Genomic DNA, 16,190 nt, shown 5'->3' on the forward strand with positions numbered 1-16,190 from the left:
ATTACAGCAGAAGAAACTGGCTTCCTGTTATGACAAATACTGCCAAGTGTGTAGGTGCAGAGCTCAAAATAGCTCGGGAAATGTATGACCCTCTGCGGGAGGAAGAGGTGGATGAGGTCTTCTACCCAAGTTCAAAATTGGTTTCACATGTGAGACGGTGACCAGGGAAGAGGCACACGCACAGGCTGGTTCCTGGGTGGTGCTACTGTGACTCCTCCTGGTGCCTGGACCACCTTCTCTTTGTAAGATATGAATGCATTGTTATTTTTAGTGAAGGCCTTCAGATGACCAGCTACTGGTCATTTGCTCTGCAATAAAATTTAGAAAGACAGGCTGCAAAATCAAACATCCTTGTAAACGTGGCACTACCATTTCTCTGCTCTGAACTCAGATGTGTGTTGGAGACAGGCATCAAAGATCCAGGGACTAGGCACATCTCTTCCCAATTGTGCATTGGCAACATGTTGGTAGCTGGAAAAATGCCCCAGTGGGGGACAAACATAGTGTCCATGTTTACGTCATGGAAATGGGCAACTATCAATTAAGATTTTACAACCCTTTTTGTACCCCCAGAGAGTCGGTTGTTAAACATTTACCAGCACACCACCATTCAAACTTAGTTTACTCATTGTGAAATAAGGACACGATATGTTTTCTACTTACAAAATTTTGTGCAGTAAAATGAATGAGGGTGATTGTAAATTTCATGACACTATATAAATCTTGCTGGTATCGTGGTTTGGTTTCTATTAGTCTCCTTTTATAATTACTAGGGACTTAACACAGCCCTGTACAGGCAGCACATACTGTGTATCTTTTAATGTGGATTTAATCAGTGTTCATTATAGGTGTTTCACGGCTCATATTTTCTTAAGCTACTGCTGCACCGCAGAAGCACTTGGGTGCTGGTTGTGTATGTACTCAGCAGAAAGTGGTTCTGAGATTTCTGCTGTTGGAACAGAAGTGATTGCACAGTGACCAGCTATGCTGCAACCAAGGTTTAACTTGGTCCTGGGACAGCAAAGCCACAAATAGAAATCTGCAGGCTCATCTTAGTCAAGAGCTTACTGTGAACGAGGAGTGTGCGACCCAAGTTATCTTTGGGTGTGGAAAATTTGGGTGATCCCCTGCAGGCATCATGGTGGGGTATTTCACCGTGGCAACTGCTTCTGAGGCCTGCTGAGACCAGGTGCTCAGAGCAGTTAAGAGGCAGCAGCAGGTGTGGGAAGAGGTGGTGTCCCCAGCTCTATCTGAAGAAGACCCGAGACTCTGTTTCTGTGAAAGTAGAAAAGAAGTGGAGGGTTGAACAGGTGTCCTGGTGCCTGTCCTCATCTTTCCTGGGGATGTGCACCTGCCCTGTTGGAATATTCTCCCTCTTCCCGACAGGGAACGCTGTTTTTGGTGTCCATTTTTACCAACTTTCCCCTGTATACGTTAGTCAGTCTTGTCATTTTTCTGCTCTGAACCCAGAATGTGCTAAAGACCGGCTCTTGAGGATCAAGGGACTGTGGACCTATCTTTCCAGCTCTGCACTGCGCATGTGTTGGTAGTTGAAAAGTACCATTTACTCTGCAGTCCACATCCTGCCCCCATGAGCCCAGAGACACACTAGAAGGCTCAATCATGGCTACCCACCAATGGACATTGGCCATTTGTTTTCTTTTTAAAATATGTCTATAAATCAAGGCCTGGAATAAAACCACTTGGAAAATTAAATCAGCGTTCAGAAATTCTTGTTAATCACCTGACAATCAGCTTTCTTAAACCACGTACTATCTCAACAAAGTACTTGTGCCGCAGGAATCTCAGAAGGCCTCATTACTATATTATACCCCAAACATAAAACACAACATTTATTTGACAAATTAATCAATATTTGAATGGAAAAGAGTGTGACAATGTCATTATGTTCACAATTTATTCTTGCCCCAAAAGTTTGTTTCCAAAGAGGACCAATTTCCCAATAGCTTATAACTTATTTTCTTATTGCCCCAACTAATTTACTGTGATACCAGGTAGACAGACAACTTTGGTAGCAACCTCCTCCCTACATTTCTAAATCAAGAAGAAGAAAAAAAAAAAAATACAGAGAGATAAATCCATGAACATAACTACCTTACTAAAATACTTATTTTTTAGAGAAAAAGAGATTTTGGAAAATGGCCCAGAACTGGAAGTTAGGAGATCTGGGTGATAGAAGGCCTTATCTTCATTTAGATTCTTTGATGCAGGTAACTTCTCATCTGGATCCTTACCATCCTCCTTTGGAAAGTGAAGAGTTTGGATGATCCTAAGTTCCTCTCCCTTTCTCTAAGTATTCTTTAACATGAAGTTTATGTGTGATTCTTTGACCTTTGGCCAGATTTTGACCCAGAAACCATCATCTTCCGTGAAGGTCAGGCAAAGTTAACAAATTCTGAGATGGGAAGCAGTTGTTCTGGGCATGTATAAACTTTCAAAGAACCAAGAATCCTCAAATTAATCTATCTTCATAACCTCTGATTAAATTTAAATATCGACCTCTGTCCTTTCTACATTTCTATGTTCTTCTATCACCTCCCCCACAGAAAGAATAATAAACAATAATGCTGATGAGAAAAAATCTCATGTTTTCTTCCTCCTTGATTTTTGGAAAATGGTGTGTGATCACTTCCTCTTCATCCATGGCTGCATCATGTCACCTGTACAAACAAGAAGATAGAGATACCTCAGTCTTGGGGTTTCCCTAACAGATGTTTTCATGTGGGTAGACACTTTTTCTCTAGCAAGAAGTGTTCTGAAAAAATAGTCCCCAACTCCAAGAGCAGAAGGCATCTGCCGTCCTCTGATGACAGTGCTGGCAGGTAGCTCTGCATCTGAGGCACTGGTCACGGCTGCCTGTGGTGAGTGAGTGTAGGCTGCATTGCTGAGACTTTAGAGATGGAGAGGAGGAGACCATGTCCAACTAGAGAGGAAACAGAATAATGGGTGTTCACCTAATTGGGATTGTTTCTGCAGACTCTCACCAAATCAAATTATATCAACCCAGCAGGAAAACTAAAGACATAATGGATTCTTCTTTTTGCTTTTGTTTTTGTTTTTGTAAGCACAGGGTAGGGAGCTTCTTCTACTGAAATTATAGCATTCGATTTCTAGAATGACATCCATTCAGTCAAAAAGTTAGTACCTCCGTACTGAATGATCATAAATCTTTGCATAAGCTTTGAAATTGATAAAAGGTTATTAGGTCATTATCTTTTCTGCCTGTTGCCAAATACTATCAATCCTACTTTGAAATGTTTCTCAACTCAGTGTCTTCCTTCATTCTGGAAATTAACCCCCCCCGGTAGTTTTGGTTTGGTATTACCATAGCAATCTCATTCTTCTAATTCCAGGCCAAGTTCACCCTTCAGATTCTGCGGCGTTCACTAATTCTGTCCCTAACAGGAAACATTAAACATCTTCCACTCATTTTATTTTGCTGGAACCCCCTTCCTCAGAGGCTGTAATGATGGTGACATAAAGACCTACTTGTGGCCTCTTACCCACTCTGATTTTTTAGGACCACCATCTCCTGTCACTCAGCCTTGTGACCACCCTTCTTTTCTTCCCTCTCAACAAGGTTTTAAGGCCAGAACTCTCATTCATTGTTCTCTTTCTCAGCAACCCAGATTTCTCCAGTTACCCCAGCAAAATCTTAATATTGATTTAGTTTTGCAGGGTAAATGTTGTTCTCATTTATGTTTCTGCTTATTTTCATTTTGATGTGAAACCCCCACCCAATTAGATCATATCTGTGTTACATATACAACTATGATAGCAATACCTTCTCTCTTCTGCAGTGTATACTTTGGGCCTTTAAGGAATTATTCATAAACTAAATAACAGGCCTATTCTCTCACATTCAGGAGCTTGGTTGACATGAACTTCTGAAATCTGTTCCCTTTGCAGTCATTCCAGGGCTCCGAGACCTTCTTGATCCATGCCGTTTAGTAACCCTAGCCCCTGTGGCTAACTGTAATCATAACCTTCCTCCTTAAAGTCCAGGTGCCAAGGGCTGGAGATCCCTCCATTTTAGGAAACACAGCCAGACATGAAGGCTTAGAGGGAAATAGAAAGGATGGTGTGAAGTTCTGATGGACAAGGAAATGTCTCCCCCTGGGAGATCAGAGTCTCCTCCAACTAAAACCAAGCAGCAAGATGGAACACCAGGAAATTCCCGCATATCCACTGCTGTGAATGGATGTGGTCTGAGTGCATCCCAGAAGCCTATTGTGATTAAAGATCTCATCCCCACTGTGATGATGTTGGGTGGTGGTGGAATCTTCTGGAGATGGGTTCTTGTGGGAGACCTTAGTTCACTGGGTCCTGCCCTAGGAAAGCAGTTCTCATGGGACTCGGAGGTAGTTGCTATAAAAGCCTTAGTTTGGCCCACTCGGCACTCTCTCTTCTCCTGGTTTGGGTTGTAACCATGTGCATGCTCCTCTTCATACACCTATCATGATGTGCTACCATCTGCTTCCCTCAACAGAGGCCAAACCAATGGGGCCATCCAGCTTGGAGTCTCCACAACTAGATTCTAAATAAAACTTTTCTCTTTATAAAGTTAGCTGCTTCAGGTATTTCATTACAGGAATGAAAACTGACTAATATAATCAATAATATGCTAGAAAGGCACCTTCCCAGTTTTCTGTGTTGAGCTCCAATGATAATTTTATTCTGTGGAGACTTGTATGTATCAATACCTCAGAAATTGTGTTTTTATTTTTGCTTCATACAGGGGAGGCATGAAGTGGGTTCTTAGTTTTTCTCACAGAGCTGAGCAGTTTCTAAGTTTCCAAGTCCTCTGAATTTATCTCTATGTTCCTATTGTACATGGGAGCTGTTGACTTAATAATAGATCATATATCTCAATCAAAGTTCACAAAATGGATTTCAAACCCTGGGAAATAATATTATTTGTTATAACATTTCTTGATTGAACAGAATTTTTTTCCCAGTAGAAAGTCTGCTAGTTGGCAGCTAGGGAGTTAGATCCATCCCTGACTTTTTAGTTCTTTCTTTATCCTCCATCATATTGTGCCAAGGGCTAGAGAGATTTTAGGTCAAATATTTAATGTTCATTCACTGGTGTGACAAAAAAACCATTGTTTTAATCAATATTGCTGTAGATATCATTATATAATTATATACTTTATAACTCTAATAGTCAGAACATAAGATAAATAAAAGCATAGTATTCTCGAAGATTTATAACTCTGAGTTTACAACTAAAAGCTACTGCTAGACTTTGAGTTGAAAATCTGAAGAGCATTATGGAGTTTTGGTGGGCTGCCTTGGAGAAGCCTAACAAGATGATGCTTCAGAGGAAGGACATGGCATTAGAGGAATAGGACTTGTGCATTGGTGAACTGAAGTCACTGTGTAGAAGAACCAGGAAGAAGATGGAACTGTGTAGAAGAACCAGGAAGAAGATGGAACTGTGTAGAAGAACCAGGAAGAAGATGGAACTGTGTAGAAGAACCAGGAAGAAGATGGAACTGTGTAGAAGAACCAGGAAGAAGATGGAACTGAGGGCTGGCTGGAGCAAATATCCTGGTAAGGGAGATGAGGAAGAGGGAGAAACAGTAACACAGAGTAGACTCCCTTTGAGCTTAGGGATATGAAGTTAAGAAGGCAAAAGGAATTATATTTTTGCTATTGACTAAATATTGCTCCAGTGGGATCATACTTTAGAAGCACATGTGGAGTCATCTCATAATAAAATACTTTTTTGTTCTTCATCTCAAGGATAATATGCAAGAAAAATATAAATTTCTTCTTGTATAAAATCAAGGAGGTAGACCAGATGGCCTCTAAGCAGCTTTCAACAAGAACAACAAAAAATATTTTAAAACACCCAGTCTGTGGTAAATAATATTAAAGGTAAGTTTTTGTTATTTTATTGTTGCTTTGTTTTGTCTTAGGAAAGTCTTAAAATAATTCTTTTCAAGTACCATCACAAAGTCACTTGGCCAGACTGTAATTTTCAGTGTATTAGTTTATGATTGTCATTCAGGAGAAAAAGCATCATTGGTCTTGGAACCTGAACAGAGGACAGCTTGATCCCTGGCACATGGCCCTCAGGCCAGTGGGAAGACGGGGCGTGGACTCTGGGTAAGCCAATGTCTCTCCAGCCACCCCTGCATGAGAGGCACTGCCATTTTGCTCTGTAGGCACTTAGTCCTTTCCTCTGCCTGATAGCTCATGGGTTGGTTTTCGTTTTCCGAAGGACTTGTGTCCTGGTGTCAGCATCCCTATGGTCCTATCATCAAGAAAAATAAAAGAAAATTAACCACTTAAGTGGCAAGAAGGACTTTGATGTCATGTCCTGATAGCCCCTTTCCTGGAGGAGAATCTGCTTGGGGCCCATTGAGATGGTCAGATGGGGCGGGCCAAACTCACAATGATCTCCCAAGACTGCTTCCCCTGTCTGTTATTATTGTTTGAAATCAATTCCATGCTCCAATAGTAGAAATGAAAACTTTCTCAGTGAGTGGGTTATCCTAATAATTCCTCCAGTGCAAATTGCATTTGCCTGGCACACAGGGCCAGACCCTTACAACTGTGGGCCCTGCGAAGACTTCTTCACACACTTGCCAAGTTTCCACTGAATTCCTGGTATCATTTCTTATAACTGTCACTTTTGCTCTCTTCACATTTATCCACTGACATTATGAATGAGGGGGGAGGAGATGAGCAGATGTTTTGCAACTGTGACCCTGACATAATTATCTCCCTTGGGAGGCCTCCGGGGTCCTAGTTGTACAGAGACTTATCCTTAGACCAGCAATGATATCTCTGGCACACACTTTCAGAGGGCAGAATCCCCATCTGCACCCAAGGTCTACTGAATGAAAAAAAACCAGATTTTCCAAGATCTTCATTTTAACCATATCCAGAGGCACATACCGGTTTGAGAAATACTGCTCTATAACAGTGACTCTTGGCCCTGACTACAAATTAAAATAACCAGGAAGCTTTAAATAACACCCCTGATAAATCCCCATTTCCAGAGATGTGGCTATAATTGGTCTGGAGTGGGCTTGAGAGTTAGTGTGTTTAAGACACCTTCAGTGATTTGCGGCCAAGGTTGAGAACTACCATTACGGAGATACCTGGATATTTAACAGGTCATTGCTGATAGTTTACCTGGTATTCTTGACCACCTGATGCTGGTCTGGTGGCTCCCAGCCAGGTCACACTCTCAAAGTTTCAGAAAAGGAGATTCCAAAGAATTCTAGCCTCAATTGGCACAACCCTTTTCACTGTAAGTTCTTGAATCCACACACCATCTCTGTCCATTTGCATGTAGTTAGGTGACTATTACTTTAAATGACTTTTAGCTGGGACACTGGTAATTGGTGCAGAAAGTGGAAGGGGAGGCTGGGAATATCCACACAGAGGAGAAAGGTGATTTTTGCTGGGGGAGATTGAGACTAACAGCAATGGTGACAAGCTCTTGCTAGTATGCAAGGCTCTTTACACTCAGACAGTCATCTAAGGACCTCCATGATCTTAGAAGAAGAATGTAAGTATCATCTTCATTGTGAAAAGAGAAAACTGGAACCCAGACACTTTGAGTGCTTTGAGTAGACTCATAGTGACACTGGACCCCCAGCCACTGCCTCCCACTGTCTCCCCAAAAGTCTCCTTTCACTTTCTACTCTCACCTAAAGAGCTCAGACTGCAGAAGGATGACAGAAGAGAATTTGGGTTTGGATTTGGATAGACTAGGTGACTATGTATATGTTGCCATAGATCCAGAACAGAAGATGTGGAGAGCAAAGGGAATCAGAGGATGGATTAGTGTGGACCTAAGACAATCCAGACATCAGTAAGGACAGCGGCACAGCAGGAATATACCAGGACCATCCCAGACAAAATGGGCTGTGTGGTCACCCTGCTGAAATGTCAGGCTGCCTTTGAAGAATTGAAGTGCACTCCCTTAGGCAGGTTTGTGGCGGGGTGAGGGACATATGTCAACTTTCTCTATTCCTTTTTCCTCGGTCTTCCCTTGGTCTATATTGCCTGTCCCGACCTGCATCTCTTTTTCAACAACTCTGCAAACAGAAGCCCATATCACCACCCTCCCATACTCCCTAGGCTCCTGGTGCAATGCCCTCATCTACAACTAATCCTAACCCTTACCCTAACCCTACCCGCACTCCTGGTGCAATGCCCTCATCTACAACTAACCCTAACCCTTACCCTAACCCTACCCGCACTCCTGGTGCAATGCCCTCATCTACAACTAACCTTAACCCTTACCCTAACCCTACCCGCACTCCTGGTGCAATGCCCTCATCTACAACTAACCCTAACCCTTACCCTAACCCTACCCGCACTCCTGGTGCAATGCCCTCATCTACAACTATTAGAAGCACTCCTTGTCTGTGTCTCCAGAACACATTTGCAAAGAGTCCCCCTTCAGGCCTAGAGAGGACCCTGGGATATCCCACCAATGCTCTGACGGGGAAGCTAGTAGAAGCGAGGATTAAGATATGGACAGGACACACTCCTAATCCTTAAGAAACCCAAGCTCCATATAGAAACAAAGCCCTAAGGCAGTGGTTAAAAAACAAAACAAAACAAAAAATGGTACTAATGCTATGTAAGTTGATTGGGAGGCACAGGGGGAGCCGTGGAGCATTTGGGAAGGAGGTCAGATCCAACCTGGGCAGAGCAGGCAAGGCTTCCTGGAAGAGGTGAGTTGAAGTGAATGAGGAGGTGTGACTAGGAAAGGACTGAGGGATAAGAGGAAGAAGCCCGTGGAGGTCAGAAGCAACATCAACATGGAAGTGAGTAAGTGCACCAATGCTACTGGAGCCCAAATTGAGAAGAAGGTGAGAAAACACTGAGACAGGGACTGGGTCGTTCTAAGGGCTTGGTCCTGGACTTGGTCCTGCTACTGTAAATGGGGGAGGCCTTAAAGTGTCATGGGCAGAGGAGGACGTGGGGACTGATCTCTGTGTCACATGGATCAATAGACCACTGTGCTTGGATTTCAGCAATTTAAAAGCATTCGCTGCCATTGCAAATTTTTTTTTCTTTTCACATTTTTTATTGGTGCATTCTGGTTGTACATGATGATGGGATTTGTTGTTACATATTTGTACATGCTCACAATATAACAATATTATTTGCCCAATGTATAACTCACTTTTTTTTTTAATTGTAAACAAATGGGATACATGTTGTTTCTCTGTTTGTACATGGCGTAAAGGCATACCATTTGTGTAATCATAAATTTACATAGAGTAATGTTGTTTGATTCATTCTGTTATTATTTCCCTTCCCCCCACCCCTCCCACCCCTGTTTTCCCTCTATACAGTCCTTCCTTCCTCCATACTTGCCCCTCTCCCTAACCCTAACTCTAACCCTAACACTAACCCTTCCCTCCCCCCATTATGTGTCATCATCCACTTATTAGCGATATCATTCGTCCTTTGGCTTTTTGAGATTGGCTTATCTCACTTAGCATGATATTCTCCAATTTCATCCATTTGCCTGCAAATGCCATCATTTTATCATTCTTTATGGCTGAGTAATATTCCATTGTATATATATACCACAGTTTCATTATCCATTCATCAAGGTTGGACATCTAGGTTGGTTCCACAGTCTGGCTATTGTGAATTGAGCAGCTATGAACATTGATGTGGCTGTATCTCTGTAGTATGCTGATTTTAAGTCCTTTGGGTATAGGCCAAGGAGTGGGATAGCTGGGTCAAATGGAGGGTCCATTCCGAGTTTTCTAAGGAATCTCCACACTGCTTTCCAGAGTGGCTGCACTAATTTGCAGCCCCACCAGCAATGTATGAGTGTACCTTTCTCCCCACATCCTCGCCAACACCTGTTGTTGCTTGTATTCTTGATAATCGTCATTCTAATTGGGGTGAGATGGAATCTTAGGGTGGTTTTGATTTGCATTTCTCTCATTACTAGAGATGTTGGACATTTTTTCATATGGTTGTTGATTGCTTGTAGATCTTCTTCTGCGAAGTGTCTATTCATTTCCTTAGCCCATTTGTCGACTGGATTATTTGTATTCTTGGAATAGAGTTTTTTGAGTTCTTTATAGATTCTGGAGATTAGTGTTCTATCTGAAGTATGATTGGCAAAGATATTCTCCCACTCTGTAGGCTCTTTCTTCACATTGCTGATAGTTTCCTTTGCTGAGAGAAAGCTTTTTAGTTTGAATCTATCCCAGTTATTAATTCTTGCTTTTATTTCTTGTGCTATGGGAGTTCTGTTAAGGAAGTCTGGTCCTAAGCCGACATGTTGAAGATCTGGACCTACTTTTTCTTCTATAATCTGCAGGGTCTCTGGTCTGATTCAAGGTCCTTAATCCATTTTGAGTTCAGTTTCGTGCATGGTGAGAGATATGGGTTTAGTTTCATTCTGCTGCATATGGATTTCCAATTCTCCCAGCACCATTTGTTGAAGAGGCTATCTTTTCTCCATTGCATATTTTTGGCCCCTTTGTCTAGTATGAGAATATTGTATTTATTTGGGTTTGTGTCCATGTCCTCTATTCTGTACCATTGATCTACCTTTCTATTTTGGTACCAATACCATGCCATTTTTGTTACTATTGCTTTGTAGTAGAGTTGAAGATCTGGTATTGCAATACCCCCTGTTTCACTCTTCCTGCTAAGGATTGCTTTAGCTATTCTTGGTTTCTTATTCTTCCAGATGAATTTCATAATTGCTTGCTCTATTTCTGTAAGGTACGTCATTGGGATTTTAATTGGAATTGCATTGAATTTGTATAGCACTTTAGGTAGTATGGCCATTTTGACAATATTAATTCTTCCTATTCAAGAACATGGAAGATCTTTCCATCTTCTAAGGTGTTCTTTAATTTCTTTCTTTAGTGTTCTGTAGTTCTCATTGTAGAGGTCTTTCACCTCTTTTGTGAGATTGATTCCCAAGTATTTTATTTTTTTTGAGGCTATTGTGAATGGGGTAGTTTTCCTAATTTCTCTTTCTGAAGATTCATCACTTATGTATAAAAATGCGTTGGATTTATGAGCATTAATCTTGTAACCTGCTACTTTACTGAATTCACTTATGAGTTCTAAGAGTTTTCTGGTGGAATTTCCAGGTTCCTCTAAATATATAATCATGTCATCAGCGAACAGGGATAGTTTGACTTCTTCTTTTCCAATTCGTATCCCTTTAATTTCTTTGGTTTGTCTAATTGCTCTGGCTAGAGTCTCAAGAACGATGTTGAATAGAAGTGGTGAAAGAGGGCATCCCTGCCTTGTTCCAGTTTTTGGGGGAATGCTTTCAGTTTTTCACCATTTAGAATGATATTAGCCATGGGCTTAGCATAGATGGCCTTTACAATGTTAAGGAATGTTCCCACTATCCCTATTTTTTCTAGTGTTTTGAGCATGAAGGGGTGCTGTATTTTATCAAATGCTTTTTCTGCATCTATTGAAATAATCATGTGATTCTTGACTTTAAGTCTATTGATATGGTGAATTACATTTATTGATTTCCTGATGTTGAACCAACCTTGCATCCTGGGGATGAAACCCACTCTATCATGGTGCACTATCTTTTTAATATGTTTTTGTATGCGATTTGCTAAAATTTTGTTGAGAATTTTTGCGTCGATGTTCATTAAGGATATTGGTCTGAAATTTTCTTTCCTTGATGAGTCTCTGTCTGGTTTAGGTATCAGTGTGATATTGGCTTCATAGAATGAGTTTGGGAGGGTTCCCTCCTCTTCTATTTTATGGAATACTTTGAGGAGTATTGGAATGAGCTCTTCTTTAAAGGTTTTGTAGAACTCGGCTGAGAACCCATCTGGTCCTGGACTTTTCTTTGTTGGTAGGCTTTTGATGACTTCTTCTATTTCAGTATTTGAAATTGGTCTATTTAAATTGTGTATGTCCTCCTCGTTCAGTTTAGGCAGTTCATATGTCTCTAGAAACCTGTTGATGTCTTTGAAATTTTCTATTTTGTTGGAGTATAGATTTTCAAAATAGCTTCTAATTATGTTTTGTATTTCAATCGTATCTGTTGTGATATTTCCTTGTTCATTCCGAATTTTAGTGATTTGGGTTTTGTCTCGTCTTCTCTTTGTTTGTGTGGCTAAAGGTTTATCTATTTTGTTTATTTTTCGAAGAACCAACTATTTATTTTGTCAATTTTTTGTATTGTTTCTTTTGTTTCAATTTCATTGATTTCAGCTCTGAGTTTAACTATTTCCTGTCTTCTACTACTTTTGGTGCTGGTCTGTTCTTCTTTTTCTAGGGCTTTGAGCTGTAGTGTTAGGTCGTTTATTTGTTGAGTTTTACTTTTTTTATTAAATGCGCTCCATGAAATAAATTTCCCTCTAAGTACTGCTTTCATAGTGTCCCAGAGATTTTGATATGATGTTTCTTTGTTCTCATTTACCTCTAAGAATTTTTTAATTTCCTTCCTAATATCTTCTGTTATCCATTCATCATATAATAGCATATTGTTTAATCTCCAGATGTTGGAATAGTTTCTGTGTTTTACTCTTTCATTTATTTCTAACTTCAATACATTATGATCTGATAGAATACAAGGTAGTGTCTCTATCTTCTTGTATTTGCTAACATTAGCTTTGTGGCATAATATATGGTCTATTTTAGAGAAGGATCCATGTGCTGCTAAGAAGAAAGTGTATTCGCTCTTGGTTGGATGGTATATTCTATAAATGTCCGTTAAGTCTAAATTATTGATTGTGTTATTGAGATCTATGGTTTCTTTGTTCAATTTTTGTCTGGAATATCTGTCCAGTGGTGAGAGAGGCGTGTTAAAATCACCTAGTATTATTGTGTTATGGTCTATTTGGTTTCTGAAATTGAGAAGGATTTGTTTGACATACATGGATGAGCCACTGTTTGGGGCATAGATGTTTATGATTGTTATATCTTGCTGATTTATGCTTCCCTTAAGCAGTATGAAATGTCCTTCTTTATCCCTTCTGACAAACTTTGGCTTGAAGTCCACATTATCTGAAATGAGGATGGATACTCCAGCTTTTTTGCTGAGTCCATGTGCATGGTATGTTTTTCCCCATCCTTTCACCTTTAGTCTATGGGTATCTTTTTCTATGAGGTGAGTCTCTTGTAGGCAACATATTGTTGGATCCTTCTTTTTAATCCAATCTGCCAGTCTATGTCTTTTGATTGATGAATTCAGGCCATTAACATTCAGGGTTATTATTGAGATATGATTTGGTTTCCCGGTCATATGGTTCATTTTTTAAATTTTATTTATTTATTTATTTGACACTACTTGGTTCCTCCTTTATTTGACAATTCCTTTAGGATAATTCCTCCCTTTGCTGATTTGCTTCTTTGTTTTTTATCTCTTCCTCATGAAATATTTTGCTGAGAATGTTCTGTAATGCTGGCTTCCTTTTTGTAAATTCTTTTAGCTTTTGTTTATCATGGAAGGATTTTATTTCATCGTCAAATTTGAAGGTAAGTTTTGCTGGGTATAAGATTCTTGGTTGGCATCCATTTTCTTTCAGGGCTTGAAAAATGTTGTTCCAGGTCCTTCTAGCTTTTAGGGTCTGGATTGAAAAATCTGCTGATATCCGTATTGGTTTCCCCCTGAATGTAATTTGGCTCTTTTCTCTCACAGCCTTTAAAATTCTGTCTTTATTTTGTATGTTAGGTATTTTCATTATAATGTGCCTTGGTGTGGGTCTGTTGTAATTTTGTGTATTTGGAGTCCTATAAGCCTCTTGAACTTGATTTTCCATCTCATTCTTCAGATTTGGGAAATTTTCTGATAGTATTTCATTGAATAGGTTGTTCATTCCTTTGGCTTATTTCTCTAGGCCTTCCTCAATCCCAATAATTCTTAAATTTGGCCTTTTCATGATATCCCATAGTTCTTGTAGATTCTGTTCATGATTTCTTACCATCTTCTCTGTTTGTTCAACTTTGTTTTCAAGGTTAAATATTTTGTCTTCAATGTCTGAGGTTCTGTCTTCCAGGTGTTCTATCCTACTGGATATGCTTTCTATGGAGTTCTTAATTTGGTTTATTGTTTCCTTCATTTCAAGGATTTCTGTTTGTTTTTTTTTCAATATCTCTAACTCTTTATTGAAATGATCTTTTGCTTCCTGTATTTGCTCTTTTAACTGTCGATTGGTGTGATCATTCAATGTCTGCATTTGCTCTTTCATCTCATCGTTTGCTTCCCTAATGATTTTAATTATGTACATTCTGAACTCCTTTTCTGTCATTTCTTCTGCCTTGCTGTCATTGGGTTTTATTTATGTAACATCTAGATTTGTTTGCGGCATTTTCTTTCCTTGTTTTCTCATATTGTTCAGGTATCAGTGATCCACTGAGATATTGCAGATTTCCTCTATTGACTTATAATGTCCCTGAAGATTTCTATATATATCCCCCCTTAGCCTTCAGTAGGCTGAAGTCTTGGAGGAAGTTGATAATGCGGTGCTCCACAAAGAAGCTGCCTCTCTAGGAGTGGTGGCCTTCAGGTGGGATATATTCCCTGCTAGTGTGCAGAGGTGCCTCCACTTGTTGACCAATGGTCATCCAAAGGGGAACTAGGCTGCGGGCTGAGGCAAAGCCTGTTTGGGCCTGTGTCTCTGGTTTTACCGTCCTTGTGGGGAAACCTCACCTGGCAGGGAAGACTCACCCAGTGGGGAGGTCTCACTGGTCAGTTCCCCTCCTAGAGGTTCCCCTCAATTTACAGTTACCGCCTGGGCTGGGCTGCCTTCCTCTGCAAAGTTCCCAGGGGCCCGGCCCTACCCCCCGGGCCTGGGAGCCTCACCCTTCGCAGATGAATCTCCTTAGGCTGCCCCTCCTCAGAGAATCTGCCCGCAGGCCTGGAACCTTCGCTCCGCCCCTAAGCCTGTCTCTGTGCGGCTCTTCCACCCAGAAGCCTCCTAGATCCTGGAACCCTGCTCTGCAGCTAATCACCTGGCTATGTGGCCCCTCCTCTGAGCAGCCACCTGGGGCCCCGTACAATCGCTCTGAGGCCCAGAGACCTGCCACACCGCTCTTCCTCCAGATAGCCGCCCCGTATTCCTGTGCCGTCACTAGGAGTCCAAGCAATTCACTGCGTGCCTCCTCCTCCCACCAACCGCCCGTTGCCCTGGGCAATCACTCCGAGTCGAAGTGACCCACCCCGTTCCTCCTCCTCCTCCAGGTAACCCCCCGGGTGTTCAGGAGCGGTCACTCTGAGTGGCTCTGAATCCACGTGACCCGCTGCATGGGTCCTCTGAGCAACCGCCCGGAGCTCTGGTGCGGCCACTCGAGACCAAGCGACCCACCGCGCTCCTCCTCCAGGCAGCCCCCCTGTGTTCAGGAGCTGTCGCTTTAAGTCCAAACAACTCACCACTCACCTTCTCCTCTGAGCAGCTGCCTGGAGCTCCAATGCAGTCACTGCGAGTCCAAACGACCCGCCGCGCTCCTCCTCCTCCTCCTCCTACTCCTCCGGGCAGGCCCCGGTGTTCACAAGTGGTCTGAGTCCAAACAGCTCACCACGCAGCCCCTCCTCTGGCAACCGCCTGTAGCTCTGGTGTAGTCACCCGAATCCAAGCAGCTGCGCTCCTCCTCTCCTCCTACTCCTCTGGGCAGGCCCCGGTGTTCAGAAGCAGTCGCTCTAAGTCCAAACAGCTCACCGCGCCCCTCCTCTGGCAACCACCTGTAGCTCTGGTGCAGTCACTCCGAATCCAAGCGGCCACGCTCCTCCACCTCCTCCTCCTCAGGGCAGGCCCCAGTGTCCTGAGTCCACACAGCTCTCCTCGCCACTCCTCCCCTGGGCAGCCACCGGAGCCCCAGTGGTTGCTCCGAGTCCCAGCGCTGTGCTGAGCAGCCTTCTCTCCGATGCTCCCAGTTGTCTGAGTTCACTACTCCAGCGGGGGGAGGGGCGTCTCGCTGGCAGCTCTACTTCACAAAGTTCCCTGCATTCCGGGACTACCGTCCCATCTGGGACGCCTCCCCAACGGGAGAGACTCACCCGGCTGCTTTGAGTTGGTCCCAAGTCTCTCAATATCTCCTCTTTTGAATCTTGAGTCCTGGAGCAACATGAAATGCAGCCACCCTCTAGGCTGCCATCTTGCCATTGCAATTTTGAGGGGTTTAGTTTCTCTTTTGTTATTCAATTGTTTGCAGTTAATACAGATCTGTTTGGTATTTAA

General features: G+C 42.1%; 1 protein-coding gene across 4 annotated transcripts in view; it reads right to left on the minus strand.

Annotated features, from left to right (window-relative positions):
• Positions 1 to 1,904: 1,904 nt before the first annotated feature.
• Positions 1,905 to 16,190, minus strand: part of ADTRP (androgen dependent TFPI regulating protein) — an 89,987-nt gene continuing 75,701 nt past the window's right edge. For all 4 annotated transcript variants that reach the window (XM_079147913.1, XM_079147912.1, XM_079147911.1 and 1 more), the window contains exon 7: positions 1,905 to 2,681. In XM_079147913.1, coding sequence (XP_079004039.1) covers positions 2,647 to 2,681 — 35 coding nt within the window. In that variant the 3' untranslated portion in view covers positions 1,905 to 2,646. The remainder of the gene's footprint in view (positions 2,682 to 16,190) is intronic.

This window comes from Sciurus vulgaris (assembly GCF_902686455.1).
Source record: "Sciurus vulgaris genome assembly, chromosome: 7".
In the NCBI taxonomy this organism is placed as follows: Eukaryota; Metazoa; Chordata; class Mammalia; order Rodentia; family Sciuridae; genus Sciurus; species Sciurus vulgaris.